General features: G+C 42.2%; 4 protein-coding genes across 5 annotated transcripts in view; all 4 read left to right on the top strand.

Annotated features, from left to right (window-relative positions):
* The window catches only part of LOC109955508 (uncharacterized), a 24,772-nt gene extending 8,133 nt beyond the window's left edge, over positions 1 to 16,639 (top strand). Inside the window, exons 4-12 of the mRNA XM_020591740.1 lie at positions 623 to 1,345; positions 3,243 to 3,966; positions 4,312 to 5,252; positions 5,381 to 6,136; positions 6,386 to 6,389; positions 7,450 to 7,669; positions 8,918 to 9,788; positions 12,401 to 13,243; positions 14,165 to 16,639. Coding sequence (XP_020447396.1) covers positions 623 to 1,345; positions 3,243 to 3,966; positions 4,312 to 5,252; positions 5,381 to 6,136; positions 6,386 to 6,389; positions 7,450 to 7,669; positions 8,918 to 9,788; positions 12,401 to 13,243; positions 14,165 to 16,639 — 7,557 coding nt within the window. The remainder of the gene's footprint in view (positions 1 to 622; positions 1,346 to 3,242; positions 3,967 to 4,311; positions 5,253 to 5,380; positions 6,137 to 6,385; positions 6,390 to 7,449; positions 7,670 to 8,917; positions 9,789 to 12,400; positions 13,244 to 14,164) is intronic.
* LOC109956009 (protocadherin gamma-A11-like) lies at positions 2,707 to 6,539 on the top strand. Of its 2 annotated transcripts, XM_020592769.1 has the most exons (2): positions 2,708 to 4,520; positions 5,405 to 6,539. In XM_020592769.1, the coding sequence occupies exons 1-2, from the start codon at positions 2,817 to 2,819 to the stop codon at positions 6,143 to 6,145; spliced, it is 2,445 nt and encodes an 814-aa protein (XP_020448425.1). In that variant the 5' UTR covers positions 2,708 to 2,816; the 3' UTR covers positions 6,146 to 6,539. The 2 variants fall into 2 exon arrangements, with proteins under 2 accessions (XP_020448415.1, XP_020448425.1); XM_020592759.1 differs by lacking the exon at positions 5,405 to 6,539 and having other exon boundaries at positions 2,707 to 5,316.
* On the top strand, positions 7,069 to 9,812 carry LOC109956001 (protocadherin gamma-A11-like). The gene has a single exon (XM_020592729.1). The coding sequence runs from the start codon at positions 7,335 to 7,337 to the stop codon at positions 9,795 to 9,797; it is 2,463 nt and encodes an 820-aa protein (XP_020448385.1). The 5' UTR covers positions 7,069 to 7,334; the 3' UTR covers positions 9,798 to 9,812.
* Positions 16,640 to 17,079: 440 nt separating the features above from the next.
* Positions 17,080 to 19,737, top strand: LOC109955481 (protocadherin beta-16-like). Its single transcript, XM_020591668.1, has one exon. The coding sequence runs from the start codon at positions 17,302 to 17,304 to the stop codon at positions 19,735 to 19,737; it is 2,436 nt and encodes an 811-aa protein (XP_020447324.1). The 5' UTR covers positions 17,080 to 17,301.
* The last annotated feature ends 498 nt before the right edge of the window (positions 19,738 to 20,235 follow it).

The following is a 20,235-nucleotide window of genomic DNA, read 5'->3' as shown; positions in this document are numbered from 1 at the left end:
TGGGACAAGTAAAGTTATAGTAGATGTTTTTGATGTCAACGACAATGCCCCAGTTATAACTATCATGTCATTTTCTAACATGGTATCTGAAGATGTACCCCCTGGTACAACGATTGCTATTTTGAACATAAAAGATGCGGATTCTGAGAGAAATGGGCAAATAAAATGTTCGATACCTGCTAAACTTCCCTTTAAAATCGAGTCATCAATAACAAACTATTACAACTTAGTTTCAGATCAGCATTTTGACAGAGAATCCGTCTCAGAATATAACATAACTATAACAGCCACTGATTTTGGGACCCCCCCTCTTTCTAGTTCAGCTAATTTAAATCTTAAGATCTCGGACGTAAACGACAATGCACCATTATTTGATAAAAGCAGCTATTCTGCTTACATCACAGAAAATAATTCCCCTGGAGTTTTTGTATTTGCTGTCAGCGCACGGGACTCTGACTGGAATCAAAACGCGAGAGTCTCGTATCTTTTAGAGGACACTCAGGTCAGTGGAAGTCCAGTTTCTTCTTATGTGTCATTAAACTCTGAAACGGGGGTTGTTAGCGCGATTCGCTCCTTTGATTATGAACAAATTAAACAATTTGAGCTAATTATCAAAGCTCAGGATGGAGGCTCTCCTCCTCTCAGTAGCAATGTGACTGTGACAATACTGATCCAAGACCAGAACGACAACCCACCTCAGGTACTGTACCCAGTCCAGACTGGAGGCTCTGTGGTGGCTGAAATGGTGCCTCGTTCAGCAGATGTGGGCTATCTGGTCACTAAAGTGGTGGCTGTTGATGTGGACTCTGGACAGAATGCCTGGCTCTCCTATAAACTGCAGAAAGCCACAGACAGGGCGCTGTTTGAAGTGGGCTTACAGAATGGAGAAATCAGAACTATCCGCCAGGTGACTGATAAAGACACAGTGAAACAGAGACTGACTGTTATAGTGGAGGACAACGGGCAGCCCTCTCGTTCAGCTACAGTCATTGTTAACGTGGCGGTGGCGGACAGCTTCCCTGAAGTGCTGTCGGAGTTCACTGACTTTCCACACGACAAGGAGTACAATGACAACCTGACTTTTTACTTAGTGCTGGCTCTGGCTGTAGTTTCCTTCCTCTTCATCACCTGTTTAGTGGTTATTATATCAGTGAAGATCTACAGGTGGAGACAGTCTCGCATCCTGTATCACTCCAATCTCCCTGTGATTCCATATTATCCACCACGTTACTCAGACACTTTGGGGACAGGGACTCTCCAACACGTGTACAACTACGAGGTGTGTAGGACGACTGACTCCAGGAAGAGTGACTGTAAGTGTGGTGATCCAGACTCTCCTCTAGAGGTTAGTTAAACAGCTGTGTCCTTGTGTTTTTTCCTTGATGTTGTTGTACTTATAAATCCATTTGCATATCATGTGGTTATTTTCAGCACCATGGACAGCGTCTGATCCATTTGGACATCATGTTGTTATTTTCAGCACCATGGACAGCGTCTCTTTTTACATTACCTGGGGAAAAGTTTCTACTGTTTGTCTTTAAACCACGGTTTTGGAAAACATATAGAAATCTCATTCGTACTGTGTTATGTAACTATGCTGTATTGCGCTATGCATTTTGGGAAAAGTAGTTCTGCAGTCTCCGGGCAAATTGTATCGCTTTTGATTAGGGTTTTTTGTACGGTATTTTTGTATGAGGAGCAAGGATTCTGTAAGATTAAAATATCAATATTGAACAATGAATAACTCAGAGCCCACAGCCCACAGTTTTTTCCAGAATATTAAAATTGCTTTATATTTTTTGCATTTGTGCTGCATTTGACTGTTGATCATGTCCTAATAACCTACATAATTAGTGTATATATATAGACATGTTGAGTAACCTAGCTTCATGTGGAATTCACAGGGTAGTAAAGATGCCTTTTGACTATAGTCAAATAATTAATTAGCAGTGTTAGATGAGACTAGAAAACGCTCGTGACTGCTGGTGATGGCAGCGCTTTCTTCCACATTGTAATCGTTTCCTGCACAAGTCGAAATTCAGACTAGTGGCTACATTGTCGTTTATCATCAATACTTAACATCCATTCTTACACAAAACATTTATATACAGCATTATTATAAATCGACTCTTGTGGCTTCAGCATAAGTGTTTATGTAACATCCTTAGTGTTTTAATAGATGTGGTTATTTTTCCAATTTTAGATGGAAATCTTCGCAGTTTTCCGATAATTAAGATTCTCTGGAAGCCTCAGAGTAATTCTATTTTCTCAGCATAACTATTGTGTAATGTAAAATACTGATCCCTTTTTTCTTGGAAACGTCCTATTATGTTTGATGTGCTTTAGTGTGTAGTGATTAAGAGAGTTGTCACCGTTTGCATTCCTTAGATGCACTGCATTGTATGACAGTATAATTTATTAGGTCTCCAGTGTAGTGTAATACTGAATTTGTCATATGTCACTGTATGCATTTGTTTCTATTTCGAGTGCTATGTGGCTACGTTAATTTGTTCGGTAAGGGGAACTGTCTGCATTCAGTTGCTTTGGAAACTGAATTTCCTTTTTTTCCTCCTATTCTCTGTTGATATTCGTTGGCTGGACTCTAAGAGACGCTGTTGGCCAAGTAAAAACAAATGTGAACAGTGTTTTAGGCGGTGCCTCTCTTCACTCTGTGGAGGGTGGATACACAGACTGGCTTTGATTTGATATTTTTCACTGCGAGGGAAAGGAATCTAGATACAGAGGTCTCATTATTAACTTCGGTTTTCTACTACTGCTGTTTTGATAGTGTACTTTTATTTCACTTCTTTGATATCATGGATTTCGGAAACAGTGTCTACCGTACTCTAAGATGGCGTTTACTCTACAAATTGACGTCGCAGAGAAATCTGTTTCTCCTTTTCCTCAGTCACATTGCCAGTGGGCAAATACGTTATTCAGTCCCAGAAGAAATGAAGAAGGGATCCCTTATTGGGAATATCGCATTGGATCTTGGAATAGACATGCAGAGGATCCACTCTGGCCGAGCCCGTATCGTGACGGGAGACAGCATCCAGTACACCGAGCTGAAGACGGACAAAGGGATTCTAGTCGTGAATGAGAGAATAGACAGGGAACAGTTGTGTGGAGACACAACGCCATGCAGCTTTACTTTTGATTTGATTTTAGAAAATCCGATGGAACTGCACCACGTTACAGTCGAAGTGTTAGACATAAATGATAATTCGCCGTCTTTTCATCAGCATGACATGCATTTGACGATTGGAGAATCAGCCGCACCGGGAGCACGTTTTGTTCTGCCAACAGCTAATGATCCTGATGTAGGAGTCAACGGGCTTCAGGATTATCATTTGTCTCCAAATGAAAATTTTGCATTAAAAAAGCTTTCCAACACAGACGGAAGAAAATTCGCGGAGATAGTTCTTGAGAACCCGCTGGACAGAGAGCGACATCCGAGTCTGTCCTTAAAGCTGATAGCAGTGGACGGTGGAACGCCACAGAAATCTGGCACAGTGAATATCGACATCACTGTCCTAGATGTTAACGACAATTCTCCCGTTTTCAATCAGTCAGTCTACAAGGCCACTGTAATGGAAAATGCTGCAAGAGGTACTTACATCACCACTGTGAATGCAACCGATGCAGATAGCGAACTGAATGGTTTGATTTACTATTCTGTTTCCAAAATGCAAGGCAGTATCGACAGCATTTTTTACATGAACAAGACGACAGGTGTGGTGTTTCTTTCAGGGGGGGTTGACTATGAAAAAACAAAAAAATATGAAATACGTATTGAAGCAACAGACCAAGGTGCTTTGACAGACTCCAGTAAAATTGTAGTCGATGTGATTGACGTGAATGATAATGCACCTGTCATTAACGTGATGTCCTTCACTAGTCCCGTGTCAGAAGACTCCCCTCCTGGCACAACAGTTGGCATCATTAATGTAAAAGACCTGGATTCAGGTGATAATGGACAGGTGATTTGTAGAATAGAACAAAATGCTCCTTTCAAGATTAAATCTAATTTAAGAAATTACTATAATTTGGTCACAGATTCTAAGTTAGATAGAGAAAGTGTGTCAGAGTATAATATCACTGTTGTTGCGACAGATGCAGGGATGCCTCCCCTCTCAACTATAAGGACCTTTTACTTAAAGGTCTCTGATGTGAACGATAATGCTCCCATGTTTAAACAAGAGGTTTACAATGCTTTTATCATAGAAAATAATTCTCCGGGTGTTTCTCTCCTTACTGTAAGTGCACAAGATCCAGATGCTAACCAAAACGCCCGTGTATCTTATATTCTAGATGTCAATGACGTAGGCGGAAATCCGGTGTCTGACTATGTTTCTGTCAATGCAGAAAGTGGAGTTATACATGCAGTGCGTTCATTTGATTATGAGCAAATCAAGCAATTGGTTTTCATCGTCAAAGCTCAGGATGGAGGCTCTCCTCCTCTCAGTAGTAATGTGACAGTGAAAATACTGATCCAGGACCAGAATGACAACCCCCCTCAGGTCCTGTACCCAGTCCAGACTGGAGGCTCTGTGGTGGCTGAAATGGTGCCTCGTTCAGCAGATGTGGGCTATCTGGTCACTAAAGTGGTGGCTGTTGATGTGGACTCTGGACAGAATGCCTGGCTCTCCTATAAACTGCAGAAAGCCACAGACAGGGCGCTGTTTGAAGTGGGCTTACAGAATGGAGAAATCAGAACTATCCGCCAGGTGACTGATAAAGACACAGTGAAACAGAGACTGACTGTTATAGTGGAGGACAACGGGCAGCCCTCTCGTTCAGCTACAGTCATTGTTAACGTGGCGGTGGCGGACAGCTTCCCTGAAGTGCTGTCGGAGTTCACTGACTTTCCACACGACAAGGAGTACAATGACAACCTGACTTTTTACTTAGTGCTGGCTCTGGCTGTAGTTTCCTTCCTCTTCATCACCTGTTTAGTGGTTATTATATCAGTGAAGATCTACAGGTGGAGACAGTCTCGCATCCTGTATCACTCCAATCTCCCTGTGATTCCATATTATCCACCACGTTACTCAGACACTTTGGGGACAGGGACTCTCCAACACGTGTACAACTACGAGGTGTGTAGGACGACTGACTCCAGGAAGAGTGACTGTAAGTTTGGTGGAGCTGGTAGTCAGAACGTGTTGATAATGGACCCCAGTTCTACAGGGACGATGCAGCAGATACAGGGTGAGAAGAGCATCCTGGATGAACCAGACTCTCCTCTGGAGGTCAGTTAAATAGGGTTGTAAATGTGTTCTATATGTGTGTTCATATATAATTTATCAAGTTATAAACAGTCGCTGTTCAGTTTTCTATCAGCACCATGGACAATGTGACTGTGAAAATACTGATCCAGGACCAGAACGACAACCCCCCTCAGGTCCTGTACCCAGTCCAGACTGGAGGCTCTGTGGTGGCTGAAATGGTGCCTCGTTCAGCAGATGTGGGCTATCTGGTCACTAAAGTGGTGGCTGTTGATGTGGACTCTGGACAGAATGCCTGGCTCTCCTATAAACTGCAGAAAGCCACAGACAGGGCGCTGTTTGAAGTGGGCTTACAGAATGGAGAAATCAGAACTATCCGCCAGGTGACTGATAAAGACACAGTGAAACAGAGACTGACTGTTATAGTGGAGGACAACGGGCAGCCCTCTCGTTCAGCTACAGTCATTGTTAACGTGGCGGTGGCGGACAGCTTCCCTGAAGTGCTGTCGGAGTTCACTGACTTTCCACACGACAAGGAGTACAATGACAACCTGACTTTTTACTTAGTGCTGGCTCTGGCTGTAGTTTCCTTCCTCTTCATCACCTGTTTAGTGGTTATTATATCAGTGAAGATCTACAGGTGGAGACAGTCTCGCATCCTGTATCACTCCAATCTCCCTGTGATTCCATATTATCCACCACGTTACTCAGACACTTTGGGGACAGGGACTCTCCAACACGTGTACAACTACGAGGTGTGTAGGACGACTGACTCCAGGAAGAGTGACTGTAAGTTTGGTGGAGCTGGTAGTCAGAACGTGTTGATAATGGACCCCAGTTCTACAGGGACGATGCAGCGGATACAGGGTGAGAAGAGCATCCTGGATGAACCTGACTCTCCTCTAGAGGTCAGTTGAAAGTTTTAGATGCATGTGTTTTGGCACATTTGTTTTAGCTGCATTGATAAAGCACACTGTTGCACACGATTGTCACTTTCAGCACCATGGACAGCAGTAGACAACACATGCAGCCGTTAAACTGGCTCTTACAGATAACGTCCATATGTATATTTCTCATTTGCCAAAGTAATGTCATACTTTTGTGCACTGCATTCAAGGCTAAGGTTTTTCATGAGATTAATAACCTCACTCCTACAGGATGGTAAGAATCTATTTTTTTTTGTGGCAGCTAACAGTATTTAGTAAATAAGGGCACAGGAAAAATAGCAGTAAGCATAACCATCTATTGCTCCAATTGGCAAATCAAAATTTTCTGCTGCACTAATGAAAGTTACTGTATGACCTCGTTGTTTCTCAAAGGTATTTTACTTTTGCACAAAAATCCTGACACTTTTTCTGATAATAATATATCACACAGGAGACAGCTTCACTTCAGTGTTAGTTCAAATAACATTTTGTAATCAAACCCATTACTTTTGATGAGAATGGAACCATACAATATGCATGTCAGTTTTAAAAATGATAATTTGTCTTTTACTTCTCGGAACAACGTATTTGCGCTTCAATGTTTAGTTGTTTCATTGACCTGGTTAATATATGACGTGTTGTGTTAAAGCTTTAATTTGCACATCTTACTTTGAAAACTAACCTTCTACTAAAATAGAGATGTATTAAATGAGGTTAATTCTATTCTAGGCTGTTTGAGAGGTCTAAGCCACGTTTGATGTTTATTTTACACTGAATTTGTCTTAATGCTGCTTTTGACGTGAAACCTGTGACTTTGCAAAGATTATGTTAAAGTCCTCCCCTGTGATTTCCACTGGAGATAGAGATGTGTGCAGTTTGTCAGCGTTGAGTGTTAATACTGTTGCAGAGGCCTTATTTGATGTTCACCTTTTAGACTGTAAGAGACGCTGTTGGTCAAAATATTTTTCTGTGCTGTGTCGTCATCCAGTCCTTGCCCTGGCTGACTACAGTGAATAAGGCTCACTGTGTTTTGTCGAGGTTTGTGATGAACAGTGTCTCACGGGCTTACATATAAACGTTGGAGACGTGTTTAGTTAAAACCAGGAAACTGATACATGAGAAGCAGCTTTTCCGTTATATCAAGTGGATTCAAACTTCCTTTTTCAATTCCTTGTTTTGAATGATGGCACTAAGAAGATCTTCCACCCACAAATTCTTAAAATGGCGATTGTTTCATGGAGTGGGACGGCACATAAGACTGCTTATCTTACTGCTTCATGTCGTTAACATGGTAGGTGGTCAGATTCGGTATTCTATACCGGAGGAGATGAAGAAAGGCTCTGTTATCGGTAATGTAGCGCAGGATCTTGGTTTGGATCTGAAAAGGCTCCGATCTGGGCGGGCCCGTATTGTGACCGGAGAAAACGTCCAATACACCGAGCTGAAGACAGACAAAGGGATTTTAGTCGTGAATGAGAGAATAGACCGGGAGCAGCTTTGTGGAGACGTGACACCGTGCAGCTTCAGCTTTGAGGTGATTTTAGAAAATCCAATGGAATTGCACAGAATAACTGTTGAGGTGCTGGATATAAATGATCACGCTCCTGTTTTCCCAATTAAGGATAAACGTATCAGTTTTGAAATAAGTGAATCAGCTGTAGTTGGTGTGCAGTTTCCACTGCAGAGCGCGGAGGATCTAGATGTGGGCCAAAACGCGTTGCAAGACTATGTTTTATCCCCAAATGACAATTTTATCTTGCAGCAACACGCAAATCCAGACGGAAGTAAATATGTTGAAATGGTGCTGCAGAAGCCCTTAGACAGAGAGCGTCATCCCAATTTGTCTTTGAAACTAATCGCAGTTGACGGAGGGACACCACAGAGATCTGGTACAGTAACTATAGATGTCACTGTGTTAGATGCAAACGACAACGCTCCAGTATTTAACCAGTCAGTGTATAAAGCATCTGTGATGGAAAACACAATGACAGGCACAAGCATTATTTCAGTAAATGCCACAGACGCTGACAGCGGTTCGTATGGACTCATTACTTACAGTTTATCTAAAATGAAAGGAAGCGCTGCAGATATATTCAGCATTGATGAAAACACTGGCAGAATTTATGTTTCTGGTCAAATAGATTATGAAAAAGACAAAAAATACGAGGTGAGGGTAGAAGCCAAGGATCAGGGTGGATTAACTGGGACAAGTAAAGTTATAGTAGATGTTTTTGATGTCAACGACAATGCCCCAGTTATAACTATCATGTCATTTTCTAACATGGTATCTGAAGATGTACCCCCTGGTACAACGATTGCTATTTTGAACATAAAAGATGCGGATTCTGAGAGAAATGGGCAAATACACTGTTCTGTAGCTGGTAAACGTCCCTTTAAAATCGAGTCATCAATAACAAATTATTACAACTTAGTTTCAGATCAGCATTTTGACAGAGAATCCGTCTCAGAATATAACATAACTATAACAGCCACTGATTTTGGGAGTCCCCCTCTTTCTAGTTCAGCTAATTTAAATCTTAAGATCTCGGACGTAAACGACAATGCACCATTATTTGATAAAAGCAGCTATTCTGCTTACATCACAGAAAATAATTCCCCTGGAGTTTTTGTATTTGCTGTCAGCGCACGGGACTCTGACTGGAATCAAAACGCGAGAGTCTCGTATCTTTTAGAGGACACTCAGGTCAGTGGAAGTCCAGTTTCTTCTTATGTGTCATTAAACTCTGAAACGGGGGTTGTTAGCGCGATTCGCTCCTTTGATTATGAACAAATTAAACAATTTGAGCTAATTATCAAAGCTCAGGATGGAGGCTCTCCTCCTCTCAGTAGCAATGTGACTGTGACAATACTGATCCAAGACCAGAACGACAACCCACCTCAGGTACTGTACCCAGTCCAGACTGGAGGCTCTGTGGTGGCTGAAATGGTGCCTCGTTCAGCAGATGTGGGCTATCTGGTCACTAAAGTGGTGGCTGTTGATGTGGACTCTGGACAGAATGCCTGGCTCTCCTATAAACTGCAGAAAGCCACAGACAGGGCGCTGTTTGAAGTGGGCTTACAGAATGGAGAAATCAGAACTATCCGCCAGGTGACTGATAAAGACACAGTGAAACAGAGACTGACTGTTATAGTGGAGGACAACGGGCAGCCCTCTCGTTCAGCTACAGTCATTGTTAACGTGGCGGTGGCGGACAGCTTCCCTGAAGTGCTGTCGGAGTTCACTGACTTTCCACACGACAAGGAGTACAATGACAACCTGACTTTTTACTTAGTGCTGGCTCTGGCTGTAGTTTCCTTCCTCTTCATCACCTGTTTAGTGGTTATTATATCAGTGAAGATCTACAGGTGGAGACAGTCTCGCATCCTGTATCACTCCAATCTCCCTGTGATTCCATATTATCCACCACGTTACTCAGACACTTTGGGGACAGGGACTCTCCAACACGTGTACAACTACGAGGTGTGCAGGACGACTGACTCCAGGAAGAGTGACTGTAAGTTTGGTGGAGCTGGTAGTCAGAACGTGTTGATAATGGACCCCAGTTCTACAGGGACAATGCAGCGGATACAGGGTGAGAAGAGCATCCTGGATGAACCAGACTCTCCTCTAGAGGTTAGTTAAACAGCTGTGTCCTTGTGTTTTCTTCTTTGATGTTGTTGTACTGAAAAATCCATTTGCACATCATGTTGTTATTTTCAGCACCGTGGACAGCGTCTCCAGAGGTTAGTTAAATAATCTAGCTTCTTTTTTTCCTTTTGGTTTTCTTTTTCTGTCTTAGTAGCATTGATACTGAACCGATGCATGACATACCATAGTTGTCAGGGCTGTGGACAATACATTTCTGTTCTCAGCTTCATTGGAGCACGGCCTCTTTGTTCATATTCAGAATTTCAAAACATTCTCACCTCTGATACTTTATATGAACCTGGTTTTGACTTTGTTGCAGTCTTTGGCAGTGTGGTCTTGTATGTTACGTAATCTGAAATGTGGATGTGCATACATTTTTTCCTACCGGTAATTGTTTGTGGTGGCATTCGTATCTTCTTTAATGTTTAAATTATGTTGAAAATTCTTATTTCATATAAAGAATACAGTCAGTGTTCATCTGGCACATTTCAGCACCTGAAGCTTGGACAGCACTACATTAATACGTGCTGGTGTTTTTCCTCAAGGCCACTTAGACCAAAGTATTTACATCGCTTCCATACTTTTAAAATAATTATTCAATTCCTGGTATTTTTTAGACAATGCGTTTTAAGATTAATATATCAAAGGGACTTAAATTTAAGTCAGTGATAGTGAAGTCACTGGGTGTGCACGTGTTGTATTTTCTCTGTGCTAAATTATAATTCTTTAAATAAATAAATAGAGTTGGTCATCATTTATGTCACTTTAAATAGCTCCATCCTCTAAGGGACGCTGTTGCTCTCTGAAAATCGTTAGTGTCGTCAGTGACAATACTGCCTCGCCTCTGATAAGAGTCTTTATTCTGTAGAAGAAGAACGGTGGTATACAAAGCAAAATACCTATGAAATCTGCGCTGTTTTTGATTGTTTTCCTTTAGTCGCTTTGTAATTGCCACTCAAAGATTTTTGAGGAGACTGATTGATCTACAAGCACCGTGTAATATGGCTACTTCGGGATTACTGCAACGTGTTAAAAGGCGTTTTCCCTCAGGCCTGTGGTGGCCCGGATGGTTATTTGTTTATATTTTAGTCCTGAATTCAGTGGTGTATTGCCAGATTCGTTATTCTGTCCCAGAAGAAATGAAGAAAGGATCTCTGATTGGTAACGTAGCACAAGATCTTGGTTTGGATTTGAAAAGGCTCCGTTCTGGCCGGGCCCGGATTGTGACCGGTGAAAACATCCAGTACATCGAGCTGAATACAGACAAAGGGATTTTGGTTGTGAATGAGAGAATAGACCGAGAGCAGCTTTGTGGAGACGTAATACCCTGCAGTTTCAGCTTCGAAATCATTCTGGAAAATCCAATCGAGTTACATCGTATAATGGTCGAAATACTAGATGTAAATGACCACGCGCCTCTGTTTAGAAATAACTACGTACAAATGGAGATAAGCGAATCTGCTGTAATCGGCTCTCGCTTCGTTTTGGAAAGTGCTGATGACCCAGACGTAGGACCCAATGGACTGCAAAAATATATTTTGAGCACCAGCGATAATTTTGTCCTGAAACAACACGCGAACCCAGACGGAAGTAAATTTGCAGAAATTATCCTACAGAAAGCTCTAGACAGAGAGGAGCAACCCCGCCTTTCCTTTAAGCTGATAGCAGTGGACGGTGGGACACCACAGAGATCTGGTACAGTAAATATTGATATCACCGTGTTAGATATTAATGATAATCCTCCGTTATTTAATCAGACTATATACAGGGCTACTGTGTTGGAAAACGCAACGCCAGGGACTCACATTATGACCGTAAACGCTACAGACGCTGACAGTGGATCTAATGGTTTAGTGGCGTATGCGTTTTCTAATTTGAAAGGACATTTAGCTGACATGTTTGGCATTGACAAGACCACAGGTAAAATAACGGTATCTGGACAAATAGATTATGAAAAGGACAAAAAATTTGAAATAAGAGTTGAAGCTAAAGATCAGGGAGGGTTAACGGATCTCAGTAAGGTAATAATTGATATTGTCGATGTTAATGATAATGTGCCAGTGATAAACCTCATGTCATTTTCGAGTATTTTGTCTGAGGATGCTCCAATAGGCTCGACTATTGCGGTTTTTAATGCTAAAGACGCAGACTCTGAAAGAAACGGGCAAATCAAATGTACTATAGGCAGGAATCTGCCGTTCAGAATAGAATCATCCTTGATTAATTACTACTCACTGGTTTCAGATACATTTTTTGACCGTGAAAAAACACCAGAATATAACATTTCCATAACTGCTGCAGATTTAGGTTCCCCGCCCCTCTCAGGTACCATAAAGTTGCATCTTACAATTTCTGATATCAATGACAACCCCCCCTTGTTTGATAGATTAGTGTATAATGCTCACATCACGGAGAATAACTCCCCAGGAATGTCAATAATCACTGTTAGCGCTCAGGACTCTGACTGGAATCAAAATGCGAGAATTTCTTATATCTTGGATGAAACAGAAGTCGGTGGTTTCCCAGTCTCTACTTATGTATCTATAAATTCTGAAACTGGAGTTCTCAGTGCAATCCGTTCCTTTGATTATGAGCAGAATAAACAGCTTCAGCTAGTAGTCAAAGCTCAGGATGGAGGCTCTCCTCCTCTCAGTAGTAATGTGACAGTGAAAATACTGATCCAGGACCAGAACGACAACCCCCCTCAGGTCCTGTACCCAGTCCAGACTGGAGGCTCTGTGGTGGCTGAAATGGTGCCTCGTTCAGCAGATGTGGGCTATCTGGTCACTAAAGTGGTGGCTGTTGATGTGGACTCTGGACAGAATGCCTGGCTCTCCTATAAACTGCAGAAAGCCACAGACAGGGCGCTGTTTGAAGTGGGCTTACAGAATGGAGAAATCAGAACTATCCGCCAGGTGACTGATAAAGACACAGTGAAACAGAGACTGACTGTTATAGTGGAGGACAACGGGCAGCCCTCTCGTTCAGCTACAGTCATTGTTAACGTGGCGGTGGCGGACAGCTTCCCTGAAGTGCTGTCGGAGTTCACTGACTTTCCACACGACAAGGAGTACAATGACAACCTGACTTTTTACTTAGTGCTGGCTCTGGCTGTAGTTTCCTTCCTCTTCATCACCTGTTTAGTGGTTATTATATCAGTGAAGATCTACAGGTGGAGACAGTCTCGCATCCTGTATCACTCCAATCTCCCTGTGATTCCATATTATCCACCACGTTACTCAGACACTTTGGGGACAGGGACTCTCCAACACGTGTACAACTACGAGGTGTGTAGGACGACTGACTCCAGGAAGAGTGACTGTAAGTTTGGTGGAGCTGGTAGTCAGAACGTGTTGATAATGGACCCCAGTTCTACAGGGACGATGCAGCGGATACAGGGTGAGAAGAGCATCCTGGATGAACCAGACTCTCCTCTAGAGGTCAGTTATTGTGTCGTGATTTCTTTTTATAATTGCATTTATAGTAAATCCTTGAAATCTATACCTTTGTTTTCAGCACCATGGACAGAATTTCGCTTTGAATCTCTGTGTCTCTCTTGGTTTTGTTTCATTTTTCATAACCTCAAAATAACACTCCCTTTTATTATCAGTCACTTTTATGTTTTGTATTTCCCACGCACCTTAAACTGATCTGGTTGAAAATTGTATAAACTCGGGCTGGTAACTTTATTATTTCTTGCAACATTATGCATGTGGTTGTACAGCGGAGTGATATCCAGTCAGTTAATGTGCATACGGTCGTGACTGTTGACAAAATGATTTGCATGTAACTTCATATATGATTCAGGAAAAATCTCAACTTCACTGCTTTTAATAAACAAAAAACAGTTTGATAAAACTCCCAGCATTCCCCTTTACAGCGCTTCTTCGAACCATGATATAACTGTCGTGGTTTTTGTTTGTGAGGTTCATTTGATGGTTTCTATTGCAGCGGTGCTGTTATGTCCATGTATTTTTTAATAGAGCTTTTTACCTAGGAACAGTAATGTTCTGTTTTCCCCATTACTGAGTTATAATATTTAAATAGTTTTGACCATGTAGATGTCCGATGTAATCTACTATTTAATATTTTTACACATTATGTTGGAAGATCTTCCTGATTTTGGACTCTAAGGGACGCTGTTGGTCAATCCAATCTCTGAAACGTTTCCTTTCAGTCCCCTCCTTTTCTGCTGTGGCCTGGGAGAGACAGGCTGCATTATGTGGGCTGACGTTTGATGAAAACAGATTCGCATTAACTGGTATATCCATCCCGATATGTACAGGAAATTGAGAAGATATTTTCTTTAGAGGTATATTTAATAGATTTTTAGAACAATCATCGAGCTTGGGTCGCTGTAGAGCACATTTTTGCGTTTTTCTTTTGCCATGGCATGTGGAATACGATCCTACACCCAGTGCGTAAAATGGCGCTTTGGCTGTGGACAGAACTGGCAGCTTCTTTTGTTCCTTTTTTACGTCAATCATATGGTCACTGGACACATCCGATATTCAATCCCGGAGGAGATGAAGAAAGGGTCCGTGATCGGTAATGTAGCACAGGATCTTGGTTTGGAACTGCAGAGGCTGCGTTCTGGCCGGGCTCGTATCGTGACCGGAGACAGCACCCACTACACCGAGCTGAAAACAGACAAAGGGGTTTTAGTCGTGAACGAGAGAATAGACCGGGAGCAGCTCTGTGGAGACATAACACCGTGTAGTTTCAGCTTTGAGCTGATTTTAGAAAACCCAATGGAGCTACATCAAATTGCAGTTGAAATAACAGACGTAAATGATCATTCGCCAACGTTTAAAAGAAATAACATCAATTTTGAGATCAGCGAAATCGCTAGTATTGGCTCTCGTTTCCCTCTGACGAGTGCGGAAGATCAGGACGTGGGTATTAATGGACTCAGAGAATACATTTTGACTGAGAATGACAACTTTGCTCTAAAACAAAACGCGAATGCAGACGGGAAAAAGTATGCAGAGATGGTGCTTCAGAAGCCACTAGACCGAGAGACAAATCCCAAACTGTCTCTTAAACTAATAGCAGTAGACGGTGGATCTCCGCAGAGATCTGGTACAGTAAATATAGATATCACTGTACTTGATGCTAATGATAATTCGCCTGTGTTTAATCAGTCTGTGTACAAAGCTACAGTAATGGAAAACTCGCCCAGAGACAGCTACGTCATCACTGTTAATGCTACTGATGCAGATTCCGGGACAAATAGCATTGTGACGTACTATTTTTCAGACCTTAGTAGTGCTCTTAGTGATTTGTTTACAGTTAATGAAAACACTGGCATTATTTTAATAACAGGTGTAATTGATTATGAAAAAGACAAAAAATATGAGCTTAGAATCGAAGCAAAAGATCAGGGAGGATTGACAGATTCGAGTAAAGTGATAATTGACATAATTGATGTGAATGACAACGCCCCTACTATTAGTGTTATGTCATTCACTAGTCCTGTGTCAGAAGACTCCCCTCCTGGTACAACAATTGGCATTATAAATGTTAAAGACCTCGATTCTGGTGAAAACGGTCAAGTAAATTGTAGAACAGAGCAAAATGCACCTTTCAAGATTAAGTCCAGTTTAAGAAATTACTACACATTGGTAACAGATACTGTATTAGATCGTGAAAGTGTTTCGGAGTATAGCATTACTGTCATAGCAATAGATTCAGGGACGCCTCCACTGTCGACAAAAAGGACCTTTAATTTGAAAATTTCTGACGTGAACGATAATGCTCCAGTGTTTTCAAAAAGTGTTCACAGTGCGTTTATCATAGAAAATAACTCCCCTGGTGTTTCAGTTCTGATGCTCACTGCAGAAGACCCTGATGAAAACCAAAACGCCCGTATATCTTATCTTCTGCAAGATGCTAATATCGCTGGAGCTCCACTTTCTGACTATGTTTCTATTAATGCAGAAAGCGGAGTTATACATGCACTACGCTCATTTGATTATGAGCAGATCAAAGAACTATTATTCACTGTCAAAGCTCAGGATGGAGGCTCTCCTCCTCTCAGTAGTAATGTGACAGTGAAAATACTGATCCAGGACCAGAACGACAACCCCCCTCAGGTCCTGTACCCAGTCCAGACTGGAGGCTCTGTGGTGGCTGAAATGGTGCCTCGTTCAGCAGATGTGGGCTATCTGGTCACTAAAGTGGTGGCTGTTGATGTGGACTCTGGACAGAATGCCTGGCTCTCCTATAAACTGCAGAAAGCCACAGACAGGGCGCTGTTTGAAGTGGGCTTACAGAATGGAGAAATCAGAACTATCCGCCAGGTGACTGATAAAGACACAGTGAAACAGAGACTGACTGTTATAGTGGAGGACAACGGGCAGCCCTCTCGTTCAGCTACAGTCATTGTTAACGTGGCGGTGGCGGACAGCTTCCCTGAAGTGCTGTCGGAGTTCACTGACTTTCCACACGACAAGGAGTACAATGACAACCTGACTTTTTACTTAGTGCTGGCTCTGGCTGTAGTTTCCTTCCTCTTCATCACCTGTTTAGTGGTTATTATATCAGTGAAGATCTACAGGTGGAGACAGTCTCGCATCCTGTATCACTCCAATCTCCCTGTGATTCCATATTATCCACCACGTTACTCAGACACTTTGGGGACAGGGACTCTCCAACACGTGTACAACTACGAGGTGTGTAGGACGACTGACTCCAGGAAGAGTGACTGTAAGTTTGGTGGAGCTGGTAGTCAGAACGTGTTGATAATGGACCCCAGTTCTACAGGGACGATGCAGCGGATACAGGGTGAGAAGAGCATCCTGGATGAACCTGACTCTCCTCTAGAGGTGAGATGATATATGCAAAGTCCTACAAACACGGTTTCTCTGTACTGAGATGACATTGCAATAGGTTTAGTTTTAGTTGGTTGTTTTCAGCACCACAAAGCGCCCAGCCCTTATTTCTTTAACACTTTCCTTTTTTTTTTTTACCTTCTAATCTGAAGCATCCTGCTTATACTACTCCTATCGTTACTTTTAAATGTGTTATTAACTTAGCTAATGTATGTTAATTGCGGACGTTTCTCACAATTTTGCAAATTAAACATGCAACACTCAAATCATGAAACTCAATTGTCACATAACTTAATAGTAATTCTGCTGCCTCTATTACTACACTGCTATTATTTTAACTGATTATTACTTTTAAATTCAGCAGCCAAGTTGTTTGGTGTTCACGTTTTGGACTCTAAGCGACGCTGTTGAACAAGAATATAATCTGCAGACAACGAGTAATATCTATGTTGCATTTCAGGGATGTGCTTTGTAAGATCACATAGGCTGTGTGGGACCACCAGGAAGCGTATACATCCTGATAAAGAAAGCCTTTATTTGGTGTCCAGCTAAATTTAATTTTCTTTTCCAGTATACGAACATAGCATATGTGGAAGAGTGGATGTTTGTGAATTCAGACTGGAGGATTTCTTTTCTTTTTTCCTCGGAAAACGTCCCTTTCTGACATGGCGTATCACCAATCACTCTGCAAATGGCGTTTGCATTCCGGACCTCAACGGGTAATAGTTACTTTGTTGCTTTGCTTCTTTTATGTTGTAGCTGGTCAGATCCGCTACTCCACACCAGAGGAGATGAGGAAGGGCTCTTTTATCGGTAATGTAGCGCAGGATCTTGGATTGGATCTGAAAAGGCTCCGTTCTGGTCGGGCCCGTATTGTTACCGGAGAAAACACTCAGTATGTCGAGCTGAAGACAGACAAAGGGATTCTAGTCGTGAATGAGCGAATAGACCGAGAGCAGCTTTGTGGAGACGTCACACCCTGCAGCTTCAGCTTCGAAATTATTTTAGAAAATCCGATGAAGCTACATCACATAACGATTGAAGTGTTAGATGTGAATGACCACCCTCCGGTATTCAAGAAATCAGATATCATGTTAGACATAAGCGAATCCGCCAACATTGGGGCGCGATTTGTGCTGGACAGTGCAGAAGATCCCGACGTTGGCGTTAATGGCCTGCAAAATTATGTTTTAACCTCAAAGGATAATTTCGTTTTGAAAGAGCATGTTAATCCAGACGGAAGTAAATATGCAGAGATGGTGCTTCAGAAACAGCTAGACAGAGAGGACGTCCCTCGTCTGTCTTTAAAGCTGATAGCAGTAGATGGTGGCAGTCCGCAGAGATCTGGAACCGTAAATATCGATATAAATGTGTTAGATGTTAATGATAATGCTCCCGTTTTCAACCAGTCTGTTTATAAGGCCACTGTCATAGAAAACACAGCGAAGGGCACTAATATTGTGACCGTGAATGCTACAGACGCAGATAGCGGATCTAATGGCTACATCACATACTCAATTTCAAATATAAAAAGCAATATAGCTGATTTGTTATCTATAGATCAAGTCTCTGGTGCCTTGGTTGTTTCTGGTTCAATAGATTTTGAGAAAGATAAAAGATATGAGCTCAGAATCGATGCAAAAGATCAAGGAGGCCTGACAGATTCAAGTAAAGTGATAATTGATGTAATTGATGTGAATGACAACGCCCCTACTATTAGCATTGTATCATTCACTAGTCCTGTGTCAGAAGACTCCCCTCCTGGTACAACTATTGGAATTTTAAATGTTAAAGACCTTGATTCGGGTGAAAACGGACAGGTGATGTGTAAAATAGAACAAAATACACCTTTTAAGATTAAATCAAGTTTAAGAAATTATTACACTTTGGTAACAGATACTGTATTAGATCGTGAAAGTGTTTCAGAGTATAATATCACTGTTGTTGCGACAGATGCGGGGATGCCTCCCCTCTCAACTAAAAGAACGTTTCATTTGATGGTTTCTGATGTGAACGATAATGCTCCTGTGTTTTCACAAAATATATACAGTGCGTTTATCATAGAGAACAACTCTCCAGACGTTTCCCTTCTCACTGTTAGTGCCAAAGATCTCGATGAAAGCCAAAACGCCCGTATTTCTTATATTCTGGTAGATTCTGATTTTGGTGGATCTCCAGTTTCCCGCTGTGTGTCAGTTAATGCAGAAAGTGGAGTGATATATGCACTACGCTCATTTGATTATGAGCAAATCAAGGAACTGGTTTTTATCGTCAAAGCTCAGGATGGAGGCTCTCCTCCTCTCAGTAGTAATGTGACTGTGACAATACTGATCCAGGACCAGAACGACAACCCCCCTCAGGTCCTGTACCCAGTCCAGACTGGAGGCTCTGTGGTGGCTGAAATGGTGCCTCGTTCAGCAGATGTGGGCTATCTGGTCACTAAAGTGGTGGCTGTTGATGTGGACTCTGGACAGAATGCCTGGCTCTCCTATAAACTGCAGAAAGCCACAGACAGGGCGCTGTTTGAAGTGGGCTTACAGAATGGAGAAATCAGAACTATCCGCCAGGTGACTGATAAAGACACAGTGAAACAGAGACTGACTGTTATAGTGGAGGACAACGGGCAGCCCTCTCGTTCAGCTACAGTCATTGTTAACGTGGCGGTGGCGGACAGCTTCCCTGAAGTGCTGTCGGAGTTCACTGACTTTCCACACGACAAGGAGTACAATGACAACCTGACTTTTTACTTAGTGCTGGCTCTGGCTGTAGTTTCCTTCCTCTTCATCACCTGTTTAGTGGTTATTATATCAGTGAAGATCTACAGGTGGAGACAGTCTCGCATCCTGTATCACTCCAATCTCCCTGTGATTCCATATTATCCACCACGTTACTCAGACACTTTGGGGACAGGGACTCTCCAACACGTGTACAACTACGAGGTGTGTAGGACGACTGACTCCAGGAAGAGTGACTGTAAGTTTGGTGGAGCTGGTAGTCAGAACGTGTTGATAATGGACCCCAGTTCTACAGGGACGATGCAGCGGATACAGGGTGAGAAGAGCATCCTGGATGAACCAGACTCTCCTCTAGAGGTCAGTTAAAAAAATCTATCTTAATCTCTCTGCCTTTTTCTCTTTGTAGCGTTGATACTGAAGCGTTTGCATGACACCGCCGTTTTCAGGGCTGTGAACAATACCTGACTTTTCATAGCTTCAGTGGAGTATGGCTTCTGTGTTCATATTCAGAATTTTAAAATTATATACTTTACATGATCCTCGTTTTGACTTTGTTGCAGTTTTTGGCAGTGTGTTCATATGAAATGCTATCTGCTGTTTTGAATCAGAATAATTAAGTGATAGATCGCTTAAAAATCAACTGCTTGGCGTTGCTTTTTAGTCCAAATCAAATCAATTTTATTTGTATAGCGCCAAATCACAACAAAAGTCATCTCAGTTCACTTTACAAAGTAAAGTCTAGACCTTATTATTATCAACTCATAAAACCCACCAAATCCCCCTTGAGCAAGCACTTGTCGACAGTGGGGAGGAAAAACTCCCTTTAACGGAAGAAACCTCCGACAGACCCCGGCTCTTGGTGGG

Source organism: Monopterus albus, unplaced genomic scaffold (genome assembly GCF_001952655.1).
Source record: "Monopterus albus unplaced genomic scaffold, M_albus_1.0 scaffold2.1, whole genome shotgun sequence".
Taxonomy (NCBI): Eukaryota; Metazoa; Chordata; class Actinopteri; order Synbranchiformes; family Synbranchidae; genus Monopterus; species Monopterus albus.
This window is presented reverse-complemented; position numbering and strand designations above follow the sequence as displayed.

Bases quoted from the DNA above. Each gene is read 5' to 3' on its own strand.
- LOC109956009 (XM_020592769.1), top strand. From the start codon at position 2,817: ATGGATTTCGGAAACAGTGTCTACCGTACTCTAAGATGGCGTTTACTC. The intron at 4,521-5,404 runs GTCCTGTACCCA...AACCCCCCTCAG, and splicing joins AGAATGACAACCCCCCTCAG to GTCCTGTACCCAGTCCAGAC.
- LOC109956001 (XM_020592729.1), top strand. From the start codon at position 7,335: ATGATGGCACTAAGAAGATCTTCCACCCACAAATTCTTAAAATGGCGA.
- LOC109955481 (XM_020591668.1), top strand. From the start codon at position 17,302: ATGGCGTATCACCAATCACTCTGCAAATGGCGTTTGCATTCCGGACCT.